This window comes from Gorilla gorilla, chromosome X, assembly GCF_029281585.2.
Source record: "Gorilla gorilla gorilla isolate KB3781 chromosome X, NHGRI_mGorGor1-v2.1_pri, whole genome shotgun sequence".
Lineage (NCBI taxonomy): Eukaryota > Metazoa > Chordata > Mammalia > Primates > Hominidae > Gorilla > Gorilla gorilla.
Genome location: NC_073247.2, coordinates 24,986,703 through 25,013,254, shown reverse-complemented (window position 1 = coordinate 25,013,254; position 26,552 = coordinate 24,986,703). Strand labels below are relative to the sequence as shown.

Here is a 26,552-nt window from a genome sequence, read left to right as displayed (position 1 = left end):
GGACATGAGAGTTGCTAATGAAACAGAATAGGGTTTTTACCCATGATCTTTTCATGCTAGAGACAAGGTTTGTTGAGACTTTAAAGAGTCTCTAATTTTGTGTGTTGTACCAGACACAATAGAGCAGTACTGTAGAAAAGCAAGTCCTCTGACGAGAAATGGCCTCATTCTCCTACCCTCAGGCAATGGAGGTAGAAGGTCTGCCAGGTCAAAGGGGAAGAATCCTACTAAGAGTCTTTTGGGGTATTGGCTTGGGTTGATGCGTACCTCTCAAAACATTCATCTCCAGTCATATGATCTGTATATTTGCAAAGGCAGACACTATTAGCCTGCCTAGGCCACCATAAGGTGTAGTACAGTTGCTGAGTATGTGGGCCTCAGCACCAGACTGCCTAGATTTGACCAGCTTCTCCGTCTCTCACAGCTTGCCAGCTCTAAGGATTCTGAACATTAGCTTCTGGATTTGGAAAAAGGATATCGGTAACAGTAGTACTTATCAATTTTGTAGAGAACAAATGAGACAATGCATATGACACACTTAATATGTTGTTGGGCACATCATGAGGAACACATTGCCTTTGCATACCCCACCCATACTCCAAGTCTTCACCTCATTTTCCACCTCTTCCTTACACTTCGGCCATTATCAATTCCCCTTATTCAGAACTTCTAATCTCCATGACATAATTCCATATATAGCTGTACAATTGTATAGAGAGGAGTTGGCTTCTGTTGCTCAGACTTGTTTTATGTCTGTTATTTCATTTGCTGAGGAAGATGATGCATTGCTAAAGGACAAACGTTGCCTGTCACTGCTTCTATAAGTTCTCAAAGTTGCTATACGTTAGGCACATCATAAATGTCCCTCATAAATAATTTGTAATTAATTTGTACCTTATTACAAAGTTAACTTGAATTTGTACATAAGCAGCAAGTACTTCCTCTGCTTAAGAAAAGAACAAGTAAATTATTTCAGAGAGCAGTCTCCTTAGTTCTGAAGGAACATCATCCCAGCAAGCAGCCCCCAAACTTTTCCCTTTCCTATTCCCTGAGCAAGCTTGGGCTCCTCATGTGTGTTGGAAAGTAATAATAAAGAGAATAAATTATAGACTTCATGTCTCAGACTTACAGTTTTCTCTCACTATGCCCAAATGATTTGAGATTGTTAAATGAAAACATTCCTAGGGTCCGGAGAAAAACTCTATTTGGAAGCAAACTATAGGACTAGATAAAATCTCATATGAAAGGGCATGTTTTTGGTATATCATAGCATTTTCTTGAAATATGTTTAAGTACATCACAAATTTGCACTCAAAGATGTAAAAAAAAAGTTTACAAAATGCCGTTAGTCAAAGTCATGTAATGTGTAGCCCATGGAGGCAGTAGTCCCTGTATCTCTTCTGTTTTCCTTAGCCACCAACTGTTCTCTACCACACCTCCACCCCACGATCTACAATCTAGTTCCAATACATCCCAAGCAGAAAGCTGTTGGGTGATTGGAGAGAAATCATCTTTGCTCATTCATTTGATTATTCATCAAATATTTATGGAGGATTATTAATGTGCTCAAATCTGAGGATGTAAAGTTAAATAATAAACACATCCTTAGGCACGCCTTCAGATTCACAAGCCCCTAGCATGGCTGTATTTAAGAAATGATTATAGGCTTGGTGTATAACAACACAAATCTTTAAGGTTTTTACTATCCCACTAATAGTACTGAGGGCAGACTCATGCTAGACGGCCTGGAATCAAAAGCCATTTCTGCACTCTTACTAGCTGTATGACCATAAGCAACCAAATACAATTTCTGTTCTATTTTGTTATCTGTAAAATAGGGATGATAATAACCTTCTCTGTAAGGTTATTGGAAGGATTAAATGAGTTAATATGCAAAGTGCTTAAATGCTTGACACATAGTAAGGACTCATTAATATAAACCAACAATGTTATTATTAACAATTTCTGAGTTCCTACAATGAAAATGGTGTGAAATATATGCATGGGTGCAGTGAGGAATAAAGCACTGGCTAAAAAGTGAGCTGATGGATAACTTGGACACTAAGTCCCTTTACTTCTGTTCATCTTTTGTCTGAGAATTGTGCATAATATCTTCTGGCTTGATCTTCTGGGACATATGTTTGAAATACATAAAATATCTTCCTACTCAATAAGCCAACTGAGAAGTATAAGTTTTTTTTTTAGAAAAGTCTGTTTTCATGATGTGTTTAAAATTTTTAAATGCTTTTTGAATCTTTGTGGTCTGTCCTGGCAGCAAAGATGGCAGGTATCAAAGCATCAAGGGCCTGATGCTCTTTTTTAGCTTCATGGTGACTGTGCCCAGGACCAGCCCATGCTTGTGGCAGCAGCCCTTCTATGGCAAATGACAGAATACTACTTCACCAAGAAAATACAGATCATTGGATGTGAACTTATCTGACTACCTTCCCCTCCACCTGTAAAACTTATTATCAGAGTAAGGAAATGGTATTCCTCCTTCAGTGCAAAGGTAATCTCTTCATCTTCCTTATGAGATTGATTCTTCCTGCTCCTTCCAGAACTCTCCTCCATCAATTATCCTCTATCTCACTCGTACTTTCAATCTCCCTTTCCTTTATTCTACAAATGTACCCTTCTCATCTTCATTAAAAAAAAAAAAAACCTCCTTTCCCTCAAATTCTGTAATTCAATCCCTCTCTTTCTCTTTGGCACCAATCTTTTAAACGATAAATCTACAGACTTACTTCTCCCCACTTTCTCAAATCTCATTTACTCTACCAACTCAGTATGGGCTTTTGTATCACCACTCTAGGGAAATTGGCCTTGCTAAGGTCAAAAATGTCCCAGTGGTCAAATCCAATGACCTCTCTTGTTCTTTCTACTCAACATTCCTGCTGCACTTGTCGTGGTTGCTTTCCTCATGTGCAAAACTCCCTCTTCCCTTAATATCAATGACTGCATCTCTTTCTGGTTCTCCTCCAGATTTTCTAACCACTCTTTCTCTGTATCCCTTGTGGAGTCCTTCTCTTCCTCTTATTCTTTCAATGTTCATGCTCATGGAAATCCTATTCTTATTCATCTTCTATATTTATTCTACACATTCTCACTGGGTGATCTTAGCAATACTGTCATTATATGATGACTACTATTCCTACATTTATAGCTCTGGTATCTGTTCTTGGCTCCAGATTAACATTTTCAACTGTAGATTAGATATCCTCGTATGTCCCTTACATGGATAAACAAAATCACTGTCTGCTCAGTTGCTCAAAATGGAACCTTGAGTCAAACATTACTCCTTCTATTGTACCCGCTACATCTTGTCTGATGCAATTTTACCTTAAGTTTATCTTGTGAATCTTGCCCCTGTTTTCTAACCCATTGCCACTCCCTAAGCCCAAACCTTCATCATCTCTCTTTTGTGGATGATTGTCCTGGAACCCTGGTCCCTTACCTTTTTCGTACATCCTTTGAAAGGTATCTTGAGTTATCTTCTTAGAAATCATATGTAATTATGCTCCTCTTCTGCTTAAAAACCTTGATTGCCTTCCTGTTACCTGTGGTTAAATCTATGCTTCAATAATCTTCTTTACATTCTGGCCTTAACTAACTTTATTTGTAGGCTTATCTTCTATGGTTTATCCCTTTCACTTCCTCTAGATATACTCATCTTTTATTATCCCCCAAACTAGCAATGTTCTGTCCAGACATGGACAGTTCTCTATCTGAAATTCCCCTTTTCATTCATTGAACACCTATTTGCTCTCAATACCAAATTCAAGTACCTCCTCTTTTATAAAGCCTAGAGCTACTTCTTTTTCCTCCTCAGTGAACTGAGTTCTCCCGTATCAAGAGCCCTCTAGAGAAAAATAAAGGTCATCACTATTAGCGGATACCTTAGTTAGCCCCTCTAGTCTTTTGTAAAGATTTTTGGTTCACTGCCTCATAATCTGGGAGAATCCTGTACTTGAGAACTACTCTTCAATTTTTTTGTAAAGCTGGAAGATGAAGCTCAAGAGGAGAATTTCAGAAGATGCCCAACCACAGACTCACTGGTTGGAAGGAAGTATGGGCCATAACCGTGAAGTGAACCTGATATTACTTTAGCAGTCAGAACTCCCTGGCAATTCAGGTATATCCAATATTATCAACATGTATGATTTATGCGCCTTTGGTTTTATTTACTGAACACTGCAGACACTGAGTAGGAGAGTGCCTTAGGCCAGGGATTCTATTTGGATAAGTTAGATGTCACTATCCTTCCATGTTCGGTATTAGGCATGGAAAAGAAAACTTTTTATAAATGGGATATTGGTACTGAAATAGTGGTAAAGTAGAAGAAGGTGGGATAGTAAAGTTGCAGGTTAGAATGCTGATAAGTTAACAATTCTCCTTTGAATCACCCTCTACTTTGTACTTAGCGCAGTATCCTATGCATAATAAATGCGTGATACATGTCTACATGTAAATAAATCCACTTACTCAACATTAAATATTTATTAAGCTCCTAGATAAACAGAAAGTGCACAAAAACCTGGGGCTTCAAAGATAAATTCAATTCAACCTGTAGTAGAAAGGGCAGCAGCTGTGTTACAAATATATTCAATAAAGTATTGCAGATGGGGAATGAGTGTCCCTGTTGTCATTTTCTAATGACTTACACTCCCCTCCATCCTAGGTTATATATAAGGAAAGGTAGTGTTTGTCCAAGTCCTATTTGGCAGCAGGATAACTTTTTCTTCCCCTAAATAACAAGAATGATAAAATTCTGGCTGTTTTCTATTCAAGAAAATGCAGTGAGGAGTCAAATGAGATGATACATATGAAAGGACTTCATGAATTTTAAGTGAATCACAATAATTAGCAGATAATAATACTTTAGTTCAGTTCTTAATATTCAAGTTTGCATTGGTACAGATTCTGAGATTAAGGATTAGTATTATCAATTTTTAAATTTACTTGATAAATGTCTATTGACAACCTACCTACTGTCACATGTTGGAGATACAATGTAGAATGAGATAAGCTCAATCCTAACCTTCTTGAACTAGTCTAGGATGGAAAGAAATAGAGAAGCAACTAATCACAAGATAGACTCTAGACTGAGCACGTAGGAAAGGTTGGGATTTGTAGTTTAAGAGAGGCTTTCTAGAGGAAATGACATTAACCTGAAGTCTGAGTAGAGAGTAAGCTGTTGGAAAGGCAGGGATGGTAGAGAGAAATGCAAGTGCCAAGCACCAGAAATAAAAGGTTTGAGGAATGGCAAATGGGGCATCGAGGCTGGAACATAGAGTGGGAAGGTGTGGCTTGAGATGTGGAATGAAGATGTTGAAATTGACAATATAGATGCTTGGCTTTCCCACTTCCTTGTCTCATTTCCTCACTCTCTTATATGTCTCCCCTGATTGCTTATTCTTAATAAATCTCTTTTGCACAGGGTCTGCTTCTTGGAAACTCAACCTCAGACAGATGTAGTAAAGAACCTAAACACAGAGATCTTTGCGAGGCATGTACAAGTGCATGCACTTTATCCAAAAATGATGAGAAGGCCTAGGAGAGTTTCAAGGGTCATGAGAGACCTAGAATATCAAGGATACTAGTATTTTGAGCTCTGCACTCCCTTGGGTGACAGCTCAGCTTCCTTTTTCTGTGCATTCAGATAAAGATATAGGCAATCAGGCACCCCAGAGCAGCTGCACTATGGATTTTCTAAAAAAAGTACAGGAGTTTATTTTTGATCTTAGCTTTCCTTTAGGATCTATTTATTATGCCATTTTTATTTCTTTGCCTTCTTTGCACCTGCCACATCACCCATCTAAAGTCAATAATATTTTTTAAAGGTGTCATTCTGTGATGTATATAGCATATTACATGATGTCACTGATGGACACTTTTTGTTAATACCCTCAAGTGCTTTGCTCTATCACTGAAGCAGATAATTTATTCTGGCATTTATATGAAAAGTTAGACACTGAGAGGGTACCTGCTTATTTGAGACTTTATGTATGCATGGTTTATTATGGCACATATTGTTAGCACATGGCTCCAAATTTTTATGTAATAATTATATTCTTTTCAATCTGTGGGGGAATGAGAGAGGCCCCATGATGAAGGAATAACTCAATCATGAAAGCTTCACATGTCAATCCACTCTTACTGAGCGTCACAAAGATTCCTTCAGCCAAACTACAGTGCTGTTAACTATACATTGGCACCTCTTAAATGAACTCATTCTGGGAGATGGAGGTGCTATAGAATACTTTTTACCCAGGAGCCATTTGCAAACCCAGTTTCAACTGTAGGCAGAAAAAAAAAAATCCCACGTGTGTAATTATCCTATTTGCAGAGCTCGTTGACAAGTAGAATGGTGGAGTTTTCTCCTTGAGATAAGTGTATTCTTTTGCCAAGGAAATCTTTTTTTTAATGGGGTTTAGGATATTTGCCCCAAGTCACAAATTCATACACTCTGCGGAAAGCCCTGCGTGTTATAAACTTTGTTGGCATTCAGGAGATCTATGGAACAGGAAGCCGCCTGCTGGGTTTTAAGTGGGAATATTTGCTCAGAATATTTGATGAAAGGATGCACTTAAATGAGGCATATGTGCATGATAAACAAACGTGAGTCAGAAACTTGGGGGAAATAAAAGGAACACATATTCCAGACTGTGGATAATTCCTTTTATGTTGGGAGAGCTAGAGAAATACATCTGATAATATAGGATTAGTTTGATAAAGATCAGGTTAAGCATGCCACTGGTTACAGAGTGGGCACGGATTCTAGGAAATGAAATGGTAATATTTCAGATAAAATAAATACTGAATAGTATGGCAACCTTATTAACAAACTGTGACCTTAGATTTTGGAGAGAACAGGTAGCCTGGCATTCATCTATTTAAAAAGGCCTCTGAAAAAAGTGAAATTTTCAGTGCCAGGGCTTCCTATTCACAAGGCACGACCCTGGGCATATGTAACATTTCCTTTCAAACAGGGATGATGTCTTAAATTTTTATATTTTGGGAAGACACTGTATATACTTCCTTTGGAAAGCAAATCTCAGGATTCCAAAGAAAATCTTATCCTCTTGTTCATATTCCTTGACATCTATAACTAATAATTCAGCAAAGCCACCTTCTCATACCCCAATATCTAATGACACCGTCTGTCCCTTGGAAATGGAGAAGCTGTGACCCTGGAAGCAAATGATAGCAAAGGATCTAAGTCAGGCACTCAGACTATATAAAACAAAATTTGAACTCAAAGTAAGCAAATGTGTGCATGCCCAAATAACTTCTTTATAGTTAACCTTTATTCAGTTCTTCTTCAAGATGCAGTGTATCTAAGACTGCCAACCTCAATCAAAAGACAAACTTAATCAGTGCTGTGGTTTTAATGTGTCCCCCAAAGCTCATGTGTTGAAAATTTAATCCCCAATTCAATAATGTTGAGAGGTGATGCCTCTAAGAGATGATTAGGTCATGAGGGCTGTGCCCTCATGAATGGATTAATGTCATTGTCATAGGAGTGGGTTAGTTCTCACTGGAATGGCTTCCTGATAAAAGGATGAATTCAGTCCCCTTCCCCTTCCTCCTTATGCCCTCTTGCCCTTCTGCTTTCTACTGTGGGATGATGCAGCAAGAAGACCCTCGCCAGATGCAGACTCCTCAGCCTTGGACTCCTGAGCCTCCAGAACTGTAAGAAATAAATCTCGGATCTTCAAAATTACCCAGTCTGTGGTATTCTGTCATAGCAACACAAAATGCACTAAGACAATTGGTATCCCATTATCTGTGGGCTGTACAGTGGAATACTAGCAATGCGAATGTCATCACTGTGGATACTTTGTCTCAAATAAAGGATTAGTTTGATATAGAATGTGTAGGGGCTCCATCACCAACGTGTTTTCACCTAGTGTGTAAAATAAATGACATGAATCAGGAGCCATTGATTAAGTCTGAGGTGGCATCACTATTTCCCTACCCCTACTCTGTTATTTATCTCTTCCTAAGAGCCTGGATTGAGAAGAAGGAAGAAAAAAAATCATGCTTGCTTACTTGACAAACACTCTCAGAGAAAGCATGGAGGAGGAACTAGTAATTTAAAAGTATATATTATATTTAAGAATATCTATATATAATCATCCTTTCCCCAAGACATTTAGTGATATTTCAAAGACATTTCATTTTCTGCATCCATCTTCATTGCAAACAATTTTCAATAGTTTTTCCTTAGAATTTATATATTGAAGTATGTGAAACATTATCATTTTTAAACAGAGAAACTTAGAATGATTTAATACTAATAAATAGGAAGTTAATCTTAAATCTGCACAAGTTATTTAAGATAAATATTGCATAATTTCAATTTTAAATGACATTTTTGGTATAGATTTAAATTTTTAAAATTTCATTGCAAGGAAGTGATGGAAAAAATATTCTCAGCAAATGAGTGGAAATTGCACAACTACAAGATTTACCCATTTTTGAAAGCTGCCTGAAAAAGAAGATAGCAATCCAAAAGAAAATTCTTCATACAGGTATGAAACTTTGTCATATACTGCTGAAGAAATATCTTAATTCAAGGTTAAAGGTCACTTGTTTAAATGTATATATTTGTCAGCTTTTGTAAATCATAAAGACTAAAACAGTAGGTGATTATTAGATCCAAGTATTTTGATGTATTGACTAATTTCTTTTCTCTATGCTTTTCAAAATGCCACTGTTTATTTATTCATGTAGATGAAGCAGGAGAAAAATAGACTGCAATAATATTCTAACTTGTAGAGTAATTCTCTTGTGGCATCATAATGCTAATGTTGACCATGAATCAAAATGAAAGACTCATTTACTGAATGCCGGGCCCTTCTCACTCTTATGAATATTCTCTTTCTGGAAAATTATTATATTTTATGTATATTTAAGTTCCCCATCATCTATTTTCATGGCAAAATTTCTTTAGGTTTCTGGATTTTACCAAAACTACATTTTCCAAAATATTCCATAAAACACTGGTTCTCCAGGATGTTACTCATGATAAGGAATCTGTGATCAAGTGAATATCAAGCAAACCCCTGTGTAAAAAAAAGTTTTTAAAATATTTATTTGTGTATTTATTTTTACTACATATTTTCTCACAACTTTTTAATATGCTAATGGATATTAAGTCTCTCTCAGAGGATGTTTTGCAGAATTTCCTATACTTATTTTACATTCAAAAACTTAGAGAACATTTCATGGACTACAGTTTTGGGAAACATCTTTGGCCAGATGCTGAATTAAAGAAACTTGGTAGCTACATTTCCCAGAAGCAGCCTTTGTACATGAATTTGCTACCTCCAAACCAAGAGCGAGGCAAAAATTGTAATAGCTTATTTCTTCAGTAATCTCCTCATAAGTTTCCAGGGTCTTCCCTGCAATAACAATTCTGAATTAAATACTGGGACTTGAAATAAGGTAGAGACAACTGTTAAAAATGCTGGACAGAATTAATAATTTCCAAGAAAGGAAACATTATCTAGGAAGATTGGGTGCATCCAAGTTCTCTGGGTGAGTCAACAATTTACAAAAGGATATACCCAAAGATATTAATTTAGACTATTAGAACCAGGGACCATCAAAGTTAGAAATGAAGTAGAGAGACACCTTGTTCTAAGTCCTTTTTTTTTTTTTTTTTTTTTTTTTTTTTGCAGATGACAAGAGTGACTCCCAAAGAGGTTAAGTGGCATGCTCCAGGTCATAATTGTCAAAACTGGAGTTAAAATCAGGCCTCATGAGTCTCGATTTAGATATTTTTTTCTCTTGTGGGATTTTCCCTCTTCATTTCGTAAAACAATATAGGCACATAGGATCTTGGGAAAAATACTATAAAGAAGGTATCATCCTTCTGATATAAGGGCAAAAATGTCTTATTCTAGTCCTGTAGGTCTTAACCTGTAGGGAGTAATGACTTTGTTAAAGTTGTAAACTTAAAATCCTAAGCCCCTACTGACTGAATGGGCCCTCTTGTAGCCAAGGGAACTCCAGAAAAATCTTAAAATTGAGTTCCCAGCCACAGTGGGACAGGAGGTTAGACACAACTCATTATACCTCCTCTCTTTTGGCGTTTAGACACAACAACTGACCAGCACTAATGTTAAAGTAGAGATCATAAGACTGACAGAACATACTCTTTGTGGCAATGAGATATGAAATTATATACAGGACCTAAAACCATGCTAGGCAAGGGGTAAGTCATGCACCCCTACACTTAAAGAATAAACTATGTTCTAATTGCCACAAGGGTTTTTTTTTTCTTCTCTAGCAGTTAAATAAGGACTGGTCTCAAGATAAGCAATATTAAAACAATTACAACTCATCCAGTTCACAGATGCTAACTGATCCCCTGTTCCATCAACCATAACTACAGCTTTGACCGGACGAGAGACTGATGTCAGTAACTTTCTCCTAATAAGAAGACCACCAACCATGGACTGATGATTCTGGCTGGTTTAAAGAGATCGCTCTTGCATGCCTCTGTGTCCTAAAAAGGCCTTTTGACATACAGGCCCTAATTGTAAGACATTTAAATGTTAAGTCTCCACCTCAAAGTGAACATGGGTTGTATGTTACATGCATGTTTGCTTTATACACATGCATCAGAACCACCTTTGTGAATATTCGTAACCTTCTATAACCTGTTGAATATGTATGTTTAGCCAACCTGTTCAACATAAAGCTCCTATCCCAACCGTTCCTCCTTTGAAGTGTCTGTCTCTGGTCTTGTCCAAAGACATGCTTCCCAGGCTGCAGGATGGTCACTTTGCAGACTATAACCCTTTACAAGAAATAAAATCTCCTTTCCTTTTCCAAATTTATAGATTTAACTTGACAAAATGAATACTCCAAGATCCCATCATCCATATATTCTGTAGATGGAGAGGTGTGGGGCCCAGGATTTGCCTTTTTAACCAGACTCTCAGGTGGCTTTGAATCAGGTCTTCTGAAAAACATGGCTTGAGAAACACATCTGGTTGGTTGCTAATTTGTTTTAGTATTAAATCCTAAATCCTTTGATTTGGCATACTATATACAAACTTATGTAATAAACCAGAGTTAATTCAAAGGAAAAAGTAGAATATGAGAAATCCATTGTGAGCACCGTACATTATATTTATAAATTTTCCTGGATCACATAATCTAACTTAAGTTTGGTTTGCCAAATGTGTGCCTCATTCACTTTTCAGAGACTCTGAGATTCAAATATAAATAAACGGATCCCTTGTTTTCTGAATACATTTATTTGGGTGGTGGGAAATGGGCAAAATGCTTTTTCTAATAGAAAGCCTGATCAAAGAAATCTTGACTGTCTTGTTGGTCATGAAGTGGTTATTAGAAATCAACATCTTGAAGTATTTAAATGCAAATAAATTAGAAGAAGATACATTGTATTACCTTCTGTGTATGTTTGGTTTAAAAATGAAGTAAAAATTGTGTGGTAAAGTAGTCCTGGGCTTTTCCTAACGTAGGAGAATTGCCAAGATAAGTAGCTGTATTTCAAGTGTGATAATCAAACCAGCCAAGAAGTGGGAAATGAGCAACTGTTCCCAGAACTCTCCATTTCCTGGAAATGCACACTACTCTGCCCCTGGTCTTCATGCCTTTTTAACCCCTTACCCAATCTTTTCTTCTAACACCCTTTCTCAAGGTCTATGCAGAGCAGAAGAGCATGAAGGGAAAGAATTTATCTCAAAAATGCTTCCCCAGAGAGACTTGGCATTAAATCTTCTGCTCAAATCCAAACCCACAACACATCCCAGCTTGGGGAGCCTGGAGGGAATTACTGTAGGGACAAGCACATTAATATTAGCAAATATATTAAATCAGACAGAAAGGAAACTGTATTAATTATTTTCGTATGCTCCACAGGAAGATCTCTCTTTTTTTTTCTCCCTCTGCATCTCTCTCTGTCCCTCGCTCTCTTTTTCCTTTCTCTCTGTCTCTCCCCCCGTCTCTTCCTGTCTCTCTCCCTTTATTTCTAGTGCCCCCTCCCTTTCCTCCCCACCTTGCACCCTCCCCAGTTCTGTCCTTCTTTCTCTTTCTCTCGCACACACATATACACCAATCCATTTATTGCACCTCTTCCTGTTTTCTATTTAGGAGACAGAACAATCACATTACACTATATTTCTCTCTCTTCTCTGCTTTTGGGGATAGCACTTATCTGTTGGGATAATATATCCAAATGGTCTCCAGACTGATCAAAGAAGGCTTACTAAATTTGTCATCAGTGTTGGAGATGTCTGCTCAACCACCTGAATGGTAAGGGGTGAGTTTGCTCTTAAGTTGACATTTGTGCTGGTTGTCTTCCATTTCCCCACCCCAACCCCTCTCTTCTCTTCTATTCTCTGTACCCTAGGAAACTGTCCTTCAGGGTTTGTATCAATGGGCTCCCTTGCTCTCTGACTGTTAGTTGAATCTGGCTAATGAAAGGCTTCCACAGGAGAATGGAAAACAGGAGGAGGGCAAGGTCTGGATATTTATTCCCAGGCTTACTTCCTGCTAGGATAGCACAGATTGACTACATTCCTCCACAGGTTTCATTAGGTGACCCTTCTGTATAGCTGCCTTCACCAGGTTCTGGTAATCACTCCCTCCCTTGCTTCTTCAGTTCTGTTGATAGTCCCAGAATACTACACTCTCCCTTTAAGGGTTGTTTTTTTCTCTCACACCATTGAAATGTGTGGTCTCTTTCCTGCAAATATCCTGGATAATAAGCATTCAACCTACAAATTATATTCCAGTTTTTATTTAAGTGAGATAGTAATAGTAAGAACTGACATTTAAAAACTTAAATTTCTATTTACCACTCTATACTTAGCACCTAACAATGGTACCTGGCACATGATGACTAGTCACTAATTATTTATTAAAATAATTAACAAATTAACTGTGTTTTTAGACTCAACTATAAAGATGTAAAACCATTACATGTAATTCTTTGTGCCTACATTTATGCTCCCTTGCCACAAATTTATTCTATTGCTTTGACAGTGCATAGGCAAGTGTGGCTTTTCTTCCCCACAAGAAAATATGTTCCACCCTCATCAGAAAAAAAGAAAAAATAGAAAACAAGACTTATCCAGTCATATACATACTTCACAGATAGGTGAAGATGCCTTTTCTCAAATGATAATTGCCTATGGACTTTTCATACTTTTACTGAATCCAGAATTTATTTTGCCCTTTGGATGAGTATACAGAGCCACTCTTTGGTGTATCATATTAATAATGGAATGGTGGATACACAAACCATAGCATGAGTCAAAGAAAGGGTCCAGCTTCTCTCTTGTATTTACCTCATAACCACTTTGGTTGGCTGGCCAAACTAGACTCCAAGTGAGTAATCTGGTGACTTTGTTCTTACATGTACTGCACACATTAGAATATCCATTTGAGGCCTATGCCTTTTGCTCATATGCTCCCTTTAGTGGCTTCTGCATGGCTGAAAGTGTCCGTAGTCAGTCATAAGTGTGCAGAGTAGCTCTCTCAGGAAAGAAATCAATGAGCAAACGCTTCATGCAACAGTCAGGACAGCATCCTAGGCGTTAATTCCAAAGGGAGCCCAGAATGCTTCCAAAGACCTTGTTATTGAGGCTTCGTCAAACATAGTTCCATTTTTAAGACCCTGTTCCACAGTGTCTGAGCAACACACCAAGAAAAATGTCCAACACCATCAAGAACAAACTAATGACTTATTTTTTTTCTCACTCTAAACCTAACTGCCCCAACTGAACACATTATACTGTCCATTCATTGAGCACCAAGAGACCTGAATATTGATGCCATTTAAGTCTCAGATTATCAGCAAAATTGACTGAATTATCCTTCAGGACGTGGAGGACCAGCAAGCTCTATAAACTAAGGATAAAATATTTAAGTTCATTCAGTAATGAAAATTAAGGATATGGGGTCGCCCAGAATCAACCAAGGAACAATGCAGTACTTTCTCAAAGACTAAATTATGGGCTTCCATTTCTGGTACGCTTAACCTGCCATGTTGTGAGACCAAATGCTCTCTTTTAAATACTTATTCTAAAATAGGAAATCATCTCAGTACTATTGTGCAGTGAACCTTGCAACTATAGTAACTGGACAAGAAAATACATCAGAAATGGCAGTCATATTATCTTCAGTTAAATTTAAGGTCCTCCTTTATAGGACTAAGTTAAATTTGTTCTATTTCTCTTACTTGGTTTATTTTTTAAAATGAGCCCAAGAAAATAATCAGAGATGGGATTTGAATGGGTAAAGATAATTCCTTCCCATAAATGGCTCCCTCATTGTTTTATATTTAGGAATATGAAATAGCCGTTTCAGGTTGGAAATTTCACCACTGAACTAATATAAGGAAAACCAACTGAGGCTTATGACCTCTACATTATGGTTACTCTGGTAGGAATCTAAGATGCCCGAATTTCTCTAACTTGTTTCTTTCCATTTAGAAAATCAAGCAGCTGTTTTCACAATACACAGTAAGTGTTGGCTATGAAAGAAAAATGGTGGAATTGCAATAATAACTCAAATTATCTGTATAATAGTAACAGTTGAAAACAAATAATTCATGCTCATGATATCATTTGATCCTCAGTACAACCCAAGTGAGGTAGGTAAAGGCAGAAGAAAACCTGAGGCACAGATAGGTGAAGACATCTTTTCTCAAAAATGGCTGAACCAGAACTTGAACCTAGGTCTTCTGGATCCAAGTTCAGAGCTCTTTCCACTATACTACCCTGTCACCATGGAATAAAAGACATGCTGACAAACTTATTGCAATATGCTTTACCAGGGTGCATTAGAATGCTGTAGATGCCCTCTTGATGCCACTTCAAATCCCTGAAAAACCTTGTGGGTCCATAGTAGGAGCCTAGTATATACAAATGTATTGTTTGGTGTTCATACAGCACACAAAAGCTGTATGAACACCAACCAACACATTTGTATAATAAATTGTGACACAGCCAGTGATTTTTGATGTTCAAAAATCTTCATCAATATTGTCTCTGAATGAAACTATCATATATGTTTCCCTTTGTTACTCCCAGCCTTTCCTTTCAATAAGGAAACAATATTTTATTTCCTTATTGATAATGTTTTATAATGCCTTGTTTTATAATGCCTTGCACCATCAATATTCTTCCCCAGTGCCAGACTACAACCAAATACTCTCATTCAAATTATGGAGTAAAATACTAATTGGGCTTACTGTCATTTCCATCAAGTAGTTTTAATATAAAATAAAATCTTTAATCCAAGAACAGAAGCAACAGTGCTGTAATTTTAGCCATTATAATAGCAAGCTAGGTTAGAATAGTTATTGGACAAGGGATTTCTTTCAAGGGCTTGGGTACTATTGAAATCAGGCCATGTGCGTGTTACTGCACTTAAAGTAAGAGTGACACTGACTCTAATCTGCCACCATGGACCATACTACCCAAGAGAGGCGCTCCCTTGAGCTTTACCTCTCTAGAAGTGCTTAACAATTAATTACCCTTTTGAATTGGAAATACATGTAATGATGAGCATTCAAGAAGCATGCAGAGAAAAGTAACTTTTCTTCCTACCCATCTCCCTGGCATCCAGTCACCTTTTTCAGAAGCACCTGATATTTCCACTCTCTTGTGTATCTTTTAGGGACATTCTATTGCATATACAAACACAACATTTGTGCATATATATAGACATACTAATATATACATAGTCCCCCATGCTACATGTACTTTGCAAGGTAATTTTATAATAATTTGTCCTAAAATAAATCTATTCTTCCTTTCCTTCTTTCTATTCTCCCTTAGTTGTCCTTTAATTTCTTCAATGAATGGTTCCCACTGATAACTATAGCCTATGTATTTAGCCAAGAGTAATTGCCCTAATGGGAGTGTCAACTGTCTCGGAATTGGGCTTAGTTCTAGGCCATTTTAAAATGACTGCTTTCATAATTAAAAGATAATGTCTCAAAAAATCATATGCTGTATTCTTATCATTTTAAAAGTTTTATAATTGACAACTCTGACTCATACTTGACATTCGTAGACACCTGAAAACTCTTTTTTTCTGTATACTTTTTAACAATGACTCTCATATTTTTCAATGTGGGCTTAGTGCCATTAGGGCTTTTTTTCATCTCAGCCATTAAAGAGTGATTTACCTCAGGCCTCTTGATTAATTAAGGGAGACCTAGAATTAAGGGAGAATATGAATTCTTCTGTGAGGAAGGTAACTGTCAAGCAGATAATCCAGATAATTCCATAATCACTTCCAAGGTGATTTATAATTGAACCAATTACTGTCTGTATTTCCTAATAAAACCACAATGTCAGCATGGCCATGAAGTTACTTTTTCAGGTGCCTGTAGGCTTCTGCTACTTTCTGCACTCAGGCACAATGCTTCTGATATTTGCAAGCATTTTGGTCTTCTTTCTCAGGTTCCATAGTAATGTCTGATGCCAACCAGGCTGATCAAAGAAATGGCGATGCTGGGGTTGCATTGTCACTAACTTAAAGAAGCACCCTTTCCAAGTGTCCCTGCTGGATGCTTGTGCTCAAGCACCTTCTACAGGGGTTGGTATTCACAACATTTGAACTTTAGCTCCACTTGACTACAGACATGATCATTTTCCAGGGGCAAAATCTGAAAACCTCTGGTTTCATGGAAGTGGATCTATGATACTTGAAACACCTCTTGAGCTGCTAGCTCCTTGGAAATTGCAGAAAAACATATTTCAGGCAAATGTAGGTTTTAATGTCACACATTACACTTTCCAACTTAGGTCTCTAGATGTGGGAAAAAATAGTGTGCATGGCAGGCACAAAGAAGTGGAATGAATAATTATCTCCTGGCATTATCTACTCTAGATTCTATCCCAAAAAGAATGTTTCAGTGAAATGTATTTATTCACATTGGGATGAAAACTAGGATGTAACGCTAAGTTGATTTTATTTTCAAAGAAAATTTCATTAAAATAGATAAAGGCTTTGTTTCAAAAAGAAAGAAACGGAACTAATGCATTTTGCCCAGATTTGAACATTTCATTAAAAGCCTAATGTTTAAAGTGCATTTTCAAGATACAATAATACTGACAGAAGAATATCTGATAGGATGATGGAATAACACCATGATAAATCAACTGAAAATGAGACAAATCACCTAAGTGGGGAAAGAGGTTCATCTCTTGATATAGAATCAACATTTACCATGGTTTCAGAACCAGGTAATTGTGAATGGATATAGCTTGTGTTTTTATCTGAATTGAGGATTTTCATTAAATGTATGTTTTAACAAGATCTGAAACACGTCTCTATGGATCTTATAGATAAAATTCAATTGACAACTCTGACTCATGACTTTGTTTATACACTTGTGCTTCAACACATCAGAAAAGCTATTTTTTCCCTATAGTTTCTAAGAATGTCTCTCAATTACAGAGTCTAAGTCTGAATCATTTCTGGTGGTTATCTTTTCTAGCTTACATCCATTTTTCCTTCTTACATATATGCCCATTATGACATCTTTCAAAGCCCATCAGGGATATGGAATAGACATGCAATATTTTACTGACTTGAAAGTATACAGGAAAAATTCTTTCCAATAAGAAAAATTATACTTATGTATTTCTTTTTCCCTTGCCAATGCAGGGCAGCAAGGAAAACAGAGAAATATGCTAATATTTAATAAGAATTCTAGAATAACCATTCTGTTTACCTCAGTGGCCCATATTTGGCTCTTGATTTTATTCTGGTGGTCAAATTTTGCCCTTCTATCTTCTTAACAGTCACCGTTATTTTAATTGTCAACATCATCATCACTATCACGTTTATAGTTATCACAGAAAATTGCTTTTTCACATTTACAGGGAGACCGTTACTATTCTATATGCATTCACATTTCCTAATGTCCCTTCATTTCTACCGACTATATTAAATTCCTCATTGATACATTGCTAATCAACTATGGTAAGTATTATAGTGTTTATCTAAGCCTCCTCCTTGTTACAAGTTCCCTATTTTCTCTGTCTTTTCTTTCCTTCTCTTCACCTTAGCTAAGATCATCTTTGCTTGCCACTATGACTACTGGCTGGTCTCTCAAAAGTTACCACCCTCACATTCTACTACGACAACCAGTTGGAAGCACTAATCTTCATTAATTGATCTACCTTTTCCTCTCTGTCTTGGTTCTAATTTCCTTATCCTGGAGAAAAGGATCACTTATTTTCCCTACACTACCAATATTTTATGTATGTATGTATATATAAAATAAGGTACTTCCCTGCCCTCTCAGATGTGGTGTGAGAGTGGATCAATAAAATATACATATGTAGAAGGATCATATTAGACATATAAAATTCCATGGGAACATCAAGAAAAAATTATTGTAGTCTAAAATAATGGGCAGTGTTTTAAATCCAGGAATAATCAAGCTCCCCCAAATGAAGAGAACTTTGGGAGATGTCAGATAATTGATCTGATATAAATGGTCTATGTAAATAAATTTTATGAAAAGGTAGCAGTGTTCATTGAATTGGAGAGTTAAAGGGAGAGGGAGATAAAACTCAATGAATCCCACTAATGTTAGAGTCTTCTGTGATATCCACCCCATTTCTTTTTTATAAGTCATTAAAATATCCTGTACTTAGACTTTTAAGTAGTAGATAGATAAAAAAAAAAACATGGCCACACTTTGCTGAACCTGACATTCTCCTCATTTATTTATCCTTTGGAACCATGATAAATATCATTTCCCAAAGGTGATATCCCCGGAAGAACCAGGAAAAAATTGGATGTGGAAATGATGGCTCATTCTTGTGTGGTCACTTAAAGTAGCAATGTCAACATGGGTGTGTTTTATTACTCTTTGTACTTTCCTGCCCTTTTGAAAAAGTATTTCTAGAAAGAAATGAATAACAGTTATGAAACAAGATGCTTGTAAACTTGAAACAATTTTCCATCTCTGGACCTTCCCTATAAAGCTTTCCATTAATATCTTAATAGGAAATTATCTTTCCATTTCTTGGAATCCTGTAGCAATTTACCTATATTTCCTAATGGCACTTTCCTATTTCCATCTAATAGTAAAAGTATTCATGTAACATCTCCTCCCTCCACTAAAATTTTTGATAGAAGCACCTAAACTGTTTCATCTCCCAATTTTACAAAGCACCCAACAGTTAGTATTTTGCAGATAGTACAGACTCAAAAGTTGTTCAATGACTTAGTGGATAAATATATGAATGAGCAGTCCCATTGAAAGCTGGTTCTCAGTTTGTTACTCACAAGATTTTATTTCAAATATTGACTTCCAAAGCAATGACCACAAAATTAAGAAATGGGATGAACATGACCATCTTTTTTTTTTTTTTCAGAAAAATTTATCTCTGAATGTAGTTCAGTTATCTCTCTTGGAGATACTTAAAAAATACTATTTTGCCAAAATTCTGACATATTTCTTTATAAAATATGCCCATACCTGGGTATATTCAGAGGTGTAACATTTAAAGAAGAAATGAATTTAAAATTTAGTTTTCATGCTTATATTTGCCAATAATAAAAATCAACACTGAAGAAAAGTGTGCCATTAAATTGCTAATAAACAAAAGTAAGCAATGCATGAATTGCTACATAATATCCAGAACATTATAGGTTTCTCCTTTTAAAAAATGTTATAAACACTTCCCAATGCATTATGTTAAATTTCATTACAAGAAAAAGACAACATTACTTAAACTATGTATTTAAAAATTAAAGCATCAACATGATTCAGTTATTAGTAATTGATTCTTATTCTTTTTTTCTGATTCAGAATAAAAATAAACTAAATATATTTAAAAAGCATTTCTGCAGACTATTAAGTATATTTTTGTAATGTTCAACAAATAAAAACAAAAAATATTGGTTTGCTTCTAATTGAACAAAGTATCCACCATCTTTGACATGTGCACTTTAAAATTCTGTGATCTTTGTTGATTTCAAATAAACAATTTCAAATAAACAATGAGAATGCTTAAACAAAAGGGAACAAAAAATTAGAACCTCTTCTTACAAAGTCTAAAAATTAAAGAGGCCTGAAAGTATGTAAAGTGGCATATTTTATAGAGATTTAAACTCTACTTTGATGTAGGTATTTAAAATCCAAACCAAATATTTTGGAGTAACCACTGAATCTTGCATGCATCCTGGTAGATATTCAAGCAAGTCAAGTCTATCACTTGCTCTTGTATTCACTTTCAGCCACACTCCCACTTAAGAAAAAATAAGGACTGTGGCCATAATTTATGACACTAGTTTTATTTGTGAAATAGAACACAAACAAGGAAAGTTTTCAAATGTGGGAAGTGACAGGTAAAATGAAAATATCAGTAACTAATGCAAAAGAATACCAAAATAAAATGAACACTATACTTGTCATTTTCATTTTATAATTAAAAGCCCTGAAAATGTTTTTCAGTTAACTATTCAAACATCTAGAAGATTTCTCAAAGGCTTAACGTAAGTTTAAGTGGAACCTACCTTTAAAATTTGGCCTGATTCTTGCATCATATCCTGATGTCCTTCCCATTAACTTGTCCAAGAAATCTGAAGGAGATAGGGTCTGTGAAGGTTGTTTTCCAGACCTGGAGTCATGGTCTTTGCAGAAAGCCGTCCTAAACACATCATTAACTCTTTTAGCAACAATTTCATTTGCATCCCTTGAGAGCTAATGCTCACTGCATTTTTAACTTTACATTTTGGTAAAGATATTTGATATGTTAGTATGAAGAAAACTAGAAAAATCCAAACTCTTTGGCCAACTTCTGAACTTGTACATGTTCTAAAGTTAACTTTAAATTATGAGAACTATAAATCCTGAGTCGCGTCACCCAGGTTTCCAAACTTTAACCATAAGATGTTTGAGAACAGACAATGTATTTAGTTTTAGGTTGTAGATTTTATGTATATATAGTTAAAACTATTCAGAGAAATGAGATGATTTTTTTTTAAATTCATGTGATTGTCTTAAAATCATTTCTATCTGACTTAAAAAAATTGTTTCAGCATTTCAGCCCTAAATATAAGTCATCTACCTTTTATAAGAAATATATAATAAGATGGGCAGAACAAACTTATTATTTCATTGCTTATTTTTCCCATCTGCTAATTCTAATCCAACTATCAACTATCAATATTTTTCAATGTGATATCTAAAAGAGAACCTTCATTTGGACATTTCATTTCTTTTTAAAATAGGTCAACAATGAGCATGTATATGACTTCTATTATTTTATCAGTTATTTATATATAAGCATTTAAATTGTTGACTCTCTAAAAAATATTAATGAAAACACACTTCTAAATCATTTTGACTTTTTATCACCAAAACACTGAAAGTTGGTGAAAAATTTCTCAGATTTTCATTTTCCTGTTAAAAGTAATAAAGAGCTTATTAAACATAGCATATTTGGTTTGTAGCAAAATTAATTATTTCACAATACATAGGGGTTAACTGAAATTTCTTCCCTAAAGTATGTATTTTATAAGCTTTGTTTTCAATAGTTTAACACATAGTGTCTTATTAATTCTATCGCTAAGAAAATACCACATTCTTGCCAGCTTTTCAAAGAAGGAGTATTCAAAATAAGTGCAAAGATGATATAAATATTTTGTAGGAGTTAAAAATTGATATGAGCATGCATAAATACTCACATTCTCATATGCAGATTCATCTGATTAATCAAGTATTATTTGATTATGATGGTGGTGGTGGTGAGGATGATGATGATGATGATGATGATGATTCTAATAAAAACCAGCCTATATTTTTTCTTATTCATAGTAGGAGGTGTAAACCTGAAAGGAACATAGTGGGTTTTCCCAGTATTCATAGCATTATTACTATGTGTTCCATTTATCTTGGTTCTGTGAAAAAATGCCATAAAATTTAATGAAAATTAAATTTAGAGTCCTATACTTTGTTGTAAGAGCATCTCCTATCTCTGCTGAGTCTTCCACTCTCTGTTATTAGATGACTATTTCACTTACTGGTAATGATTTGATATTTTGAGGTATCAATTGATTTGACAACTATTCATAAACCATGTAGAAAATACAAGCATGAAAATAGTAATTTCTCACTTTTTAAAATTATGCATGCTCCACTTCTCATATGTACATAAATACAATTATGTCATATTAACTAAATTTTGGTAGGCAATCCATTTCCAAACAGATTGAATAGTAGAATATAGTAGTAAAAAGAAATTTTTGATATTTCAAGAAAATTCCTGAATTGTAGTCCTCATAGTATGCTTCTAGTTTCTGAAATATAACAGAAGTCCCAAGTTGGCTGAGAATTAGGGATCTTTTATATTTTATCGAAAATGAGCATGCTCCTGCCAAATTAATACAGTCATCTTATATGAAAAACACTGCACCCAATAATCTCTTTAAATTGCTTTCAGAAAAATAATTACCCTTATATAGAAATGTAAAGAGCATGCAACTCATCAGACTACCTTAATATCACGTTGGCTGTGAAAATGTGTGCTGAATTGCATAGAGTGCGGCTATGCATCATAAAACTTGCTTTTGTGAAAAATTTACCACCCTCCCACAATTATTAGGCTTTTTAAATGAACAAAAGATATCTAACTTTCCTCTATAAAATTAAAATAATATAGTCCAGGGCACAGATAAATACACAACAATTACATGACACATTCTCTTTTAAACAATTTAAATATCAACATGCAAAGTCGTTTCACCTACCTGAAGTGGTTTGTCTCTAAGAAAAATGCAAACAAGGCTGTCAGAATGTTCACTAGCTGCCGGTTCATTCCTGTTTCTGTGTTGCTTGTGGAAAATATCCCGAAATGATTCCAGAAAGATGCTAGGACAAAGTGTCTATTTATTGTCCAGATTCAAAATTTGGCAGGAACCTAGTTTCCTTGAAAATCAAAAAGAGATTTGGTTTTGTACAGTTTGCTGAGAAAAAAGAAAAAGTGCCAGTCCTGGGCATCATGGTCAGGTCAAACCGAGGCTTGGGACCATCAGTTAACCCAGAAAGACAAAGCCTCAGAACTGATGAATCCCCCAGCTGCTTTTCCTGAATAATAAAAATGCTGCTACCTTAATCGCATCACCATGCAAAGGGAGTTGGTGACAATGCCATGCTAGATAGCTGTGGCTTTTGTTTTATATCTTTTCTGTTTAGCAAAGCCCTTTTTCTAGAAAATGTTTTCTTTTAAAAAGAAGTTGTAAATGAGAGAAGAAAGGACTGTGCGCGCTGGAGTGGGTGGGGGGAAGAGGGAAAAATTGCTGAGATCCTGTGCTGGAATGAGGGCTATAGAATGAGACGGAGACGTGATCTTACCCAGCCTATAAATTTCAGCACTCGGACAGCTCCAAGCTCTGAAGTGCGCATGTTTCCTTTTTCAGTTGCTTGGGGCGGGGGTCGGGGAAAAGCATTCAAGAGGGGACGTGCCTGCTGTTCGAAGGCAAAGAGTGACTGGCCGTTCAACGAGGGGGTACTGAAGGGGGTACGATGACAGCAAGAGGAGAACAGAGGTCGGGAGACGGAGAGGGTGAGGGAAGTGGGGTCTGAGCTCCTGGAAATGCTAGGCTGTCGGTGGGTGGGCGGGACGGGAGTTTGAAGCAGAAAAGGGAAGGGAATAAGGTTTAATCGTGGGAAAACGAAATTGGGGGAAACAGAGACAGGATTCAGAGTACTGAAATTATAATAAGGGTGTGGACAGTTCACTCTTTGTCAGTGCAAGCCGGAGGCAAAGAGGAGTCCTGTGCCGAAGAGAAGGGAACATTTCCTTGGCACAGAGAAGCCCGCGTGCAGAAGAAGGTTCATGAAGATCGATCATTTAATTTAGAAGTCCTTTATGCCTTCCTTGCCTTTTTAATGTTTTCATTTGATTTTAGCCGCCTAGTCCCAAAGGATCTCTCTACCTCTGTACTAGGGAAAGCCCCTTCCAACTGAGCTTTCTTCAGTGGCTCAAAATCCTTGGGCATCCACAAGTCACAGATTTGTAGAAAAGGAAATGAGACAATGGGCCGGCAGGGGGCAGTAGCAATCTTTACTTGCCATGGTTAAAGGTTAGAGCAGGGCTCCATGTTAGAAATGGAGCAAGGAAAAGTGCAACTGGGAGTTTAGTTCATCTGCCCATTCCAGATGTTAATCACTAGGAACAGTCATGTAATAAAGTGCATATGCTATTCTCCTAAATTGGCTAAAGGGACTGAAAATAGTGGAAGTTCATAAATCTGTACAAAAGTCTGACGGGTAACCCTGCTATTTCAAATCAAAATTACAAATATTATTATTAATAAAAAAGAGGAAGGGTAGATAGTCCAATGCGGATAATTAGCAGCTTCTGGGAAGGGGGAATGAAAAATGCATGTCCTACCATAAGCTAGGAGAGTAACCTACTTTTTGTGGAATATTCCTTGTTAGTCACCTATGCGCTTTACTGGAGGTCTTAATTTTAAAACAAAATATTATGATTAATTTTTACTCCATAAATGACTAACTTTGGATCAGTTTAAATATCATAGTAGAGTAACAATGAATTCTATGTTTTTAAGAAGTAGATTCAGAGAAAAAAGATGGCAAGTTCTTTTTACCTTTTAATGTTAATATAAATCACCAGAGGATCTTATTGAAATGCAGATTATGATCCAGTAGGTCTGGGGTGGGGCCTGAGATTCTGCATTTCTAAGAAGTTCCTAGCTGAAGTTGATGCTGCTTGTCCACAGATCACACTTTGAGTAGCAAGAGTCTATATGCCCTTTCATAAGATTTCTATCCCAGTAAGACAGTGAAAATATAGGAATCTCTTTTTAGATGAAATGCAGTAGTGCCCAAGCATTCTATTTACATACAAAATCAATTCTTCAAATATGTTTTCTTAACTTTCAAAGCCTAGAGAAAATGATTCAATTTAAAAGAAAAACAGTATGGTGTAGTGTGAGACATCCCTGGACTGCAGCTTCAAATCTGTTCACTTCCAAATTCATCCACATGGAAACTCTAGATCTGATTTTATCCCTGCTGTCCTGACCCAAAAAAATATATAAAATCAATTCCTGGAAATATTTCTTCAATTGGTTCTACATGGAAAAATAGCATAAGATTTTTTTGTGTTCAAGATTCTTTCCAAAAGAAAATATAGGTATAAAGATAGAAGAAAATTATTTCTCTCAAATGTAAGGTTGTAACGATGCTTAAAATAATATAGTCTTTGTAAATCATTTCTCTTTTTTTTTCCCGAGATGGAGTCTCACTCTGTCACCGGGCTGGAGTACAGTGGCGTCATCTCAGCTCACTGCAACCTCCACCTCCCGGGTTCAAGCGATTCTCCTGTCTTAGCCTCCTGAGTAGCTGGGACTACAATCACGTGCCACCATACCCAGCTAATTTTTGTATTTTTAATAGAGACAGGGTTTCACCATGTTGGCCAGAATGGTCTTGATCTCTTGACCTTGTAATTCACCCACCTCAGCCTCCCATAGTGCTGGGATTACAGGCGTGAGCCACCGCGCCCAGCCAAATCATTTAACAAGAGTTGTGTTATTAACCAGGAATAGGATGAGTAAGGAAATCTGTGACAAAGGAGACTCAGGCCAGCAGCATGAAATCACAGCATTATATTATTGTAGAGTTGTAAGGGACATTAGAGAGGATCTAGTTTAGCCTACTCATTTTATTTCTCAGCTCTCCTAAATTTGGATTCCAGCCCTATCAATCCACAGAAACAGCTCTCACTAAGTCTGCCAGTGAATTTCTTGTAACTAAGTCCAAAAGACATTTTTCTGTTCTCATCTTACTTGACATTTCCATGGTACCTAATGTCATTGGCCTTTTCTTCCTCCTCGAAACACTTCCCTCTATTGACCCTGTGACACAGTGCACTCCTGGATTACCTCCTATTCTGTCTTCTTGGCAGGCATATCCTCCTCTACCTGGCCTATAAAAGTTGGATTTCCTAAAGGCTATATTCTAGGCTGTCTCCTCTTCTTGCAGTACACTCGCTTAGAAAATATTATGGTAATATAATTTCCATTATCATTTTATGTACATGACACAGAAATGTATATTTCTACCCAGACCTATACATCCAACTGCTTTCTAAACAATTCCTAATGTATGTCTCAAAAGCTGCTTAAACTCTTCATGTCAAAACCGAACTTCTGATAATTCCTCCAACTCCTACTCCTATTCTACTGTGTCTGTTTCATTGTTACCAACCAAAGGCCAAGGCATCATCTCCATCATCCACTATATCTAGTTCTTCACCAAGCCCTATTGATTTTTTTCCCCTAAATCTTCTCACTTCCCTCCATCTCAACCGCCATGACCCCAGTTGAGATATCTTTATCTCTTGCCTGTACTGCTGCAGCCATCCTCTTACTAATCTACCTGAACCAACAGCTGGTCTTCTACTACCTCATCCTGTATGCTGAAACCAGAGTGATTTGTTCAGAATCAGAATCTGATTATGTCAAAGCCCCTGGTTAATACTATGGTTCTCCATTGATATTTG

General features: G+C 36.4%; 1 protein-coding gene across 4 annotated transcripts in view; it reads right to left on the bottom strand.

Annotated features, from left to right (window-relative positions):
• The window catches only part of GLRA2 (glycine receptor alpha 2), a 321,026-nt gene that overhangs the window by 178,959 nt on the left and 115,515 nt on the right, over window positions 1-26,552 (bottom strand). For 2 of the 4 annotated variants that reach the window (XM_004063827.4, XM_004063828.4), the window contains exons 1-2: window positions 22,771-23,337; window positions 20,536-20,669 (exon numbers count right to left, since the gene is read on the bottom strand). In XM_004063827.4, the coding sequence (XP_004063875.1) occupies window positions 20,536-20,669; window positions 22,771-22,838 (202 nt within the window). In that variant the 5' untranslated portion in view covers window positions 22,839-23,337. Of the gene's footprint in view, window positions 1-20,535; window positions 20,670-21,708; window positions 21,853-22,770; window positions 23,338-26,552 lie in introns of those variants that run through there. The other 2 variants (XM_063703004.1, XM_063703005.1) reach the window with 2 other exon arrangements.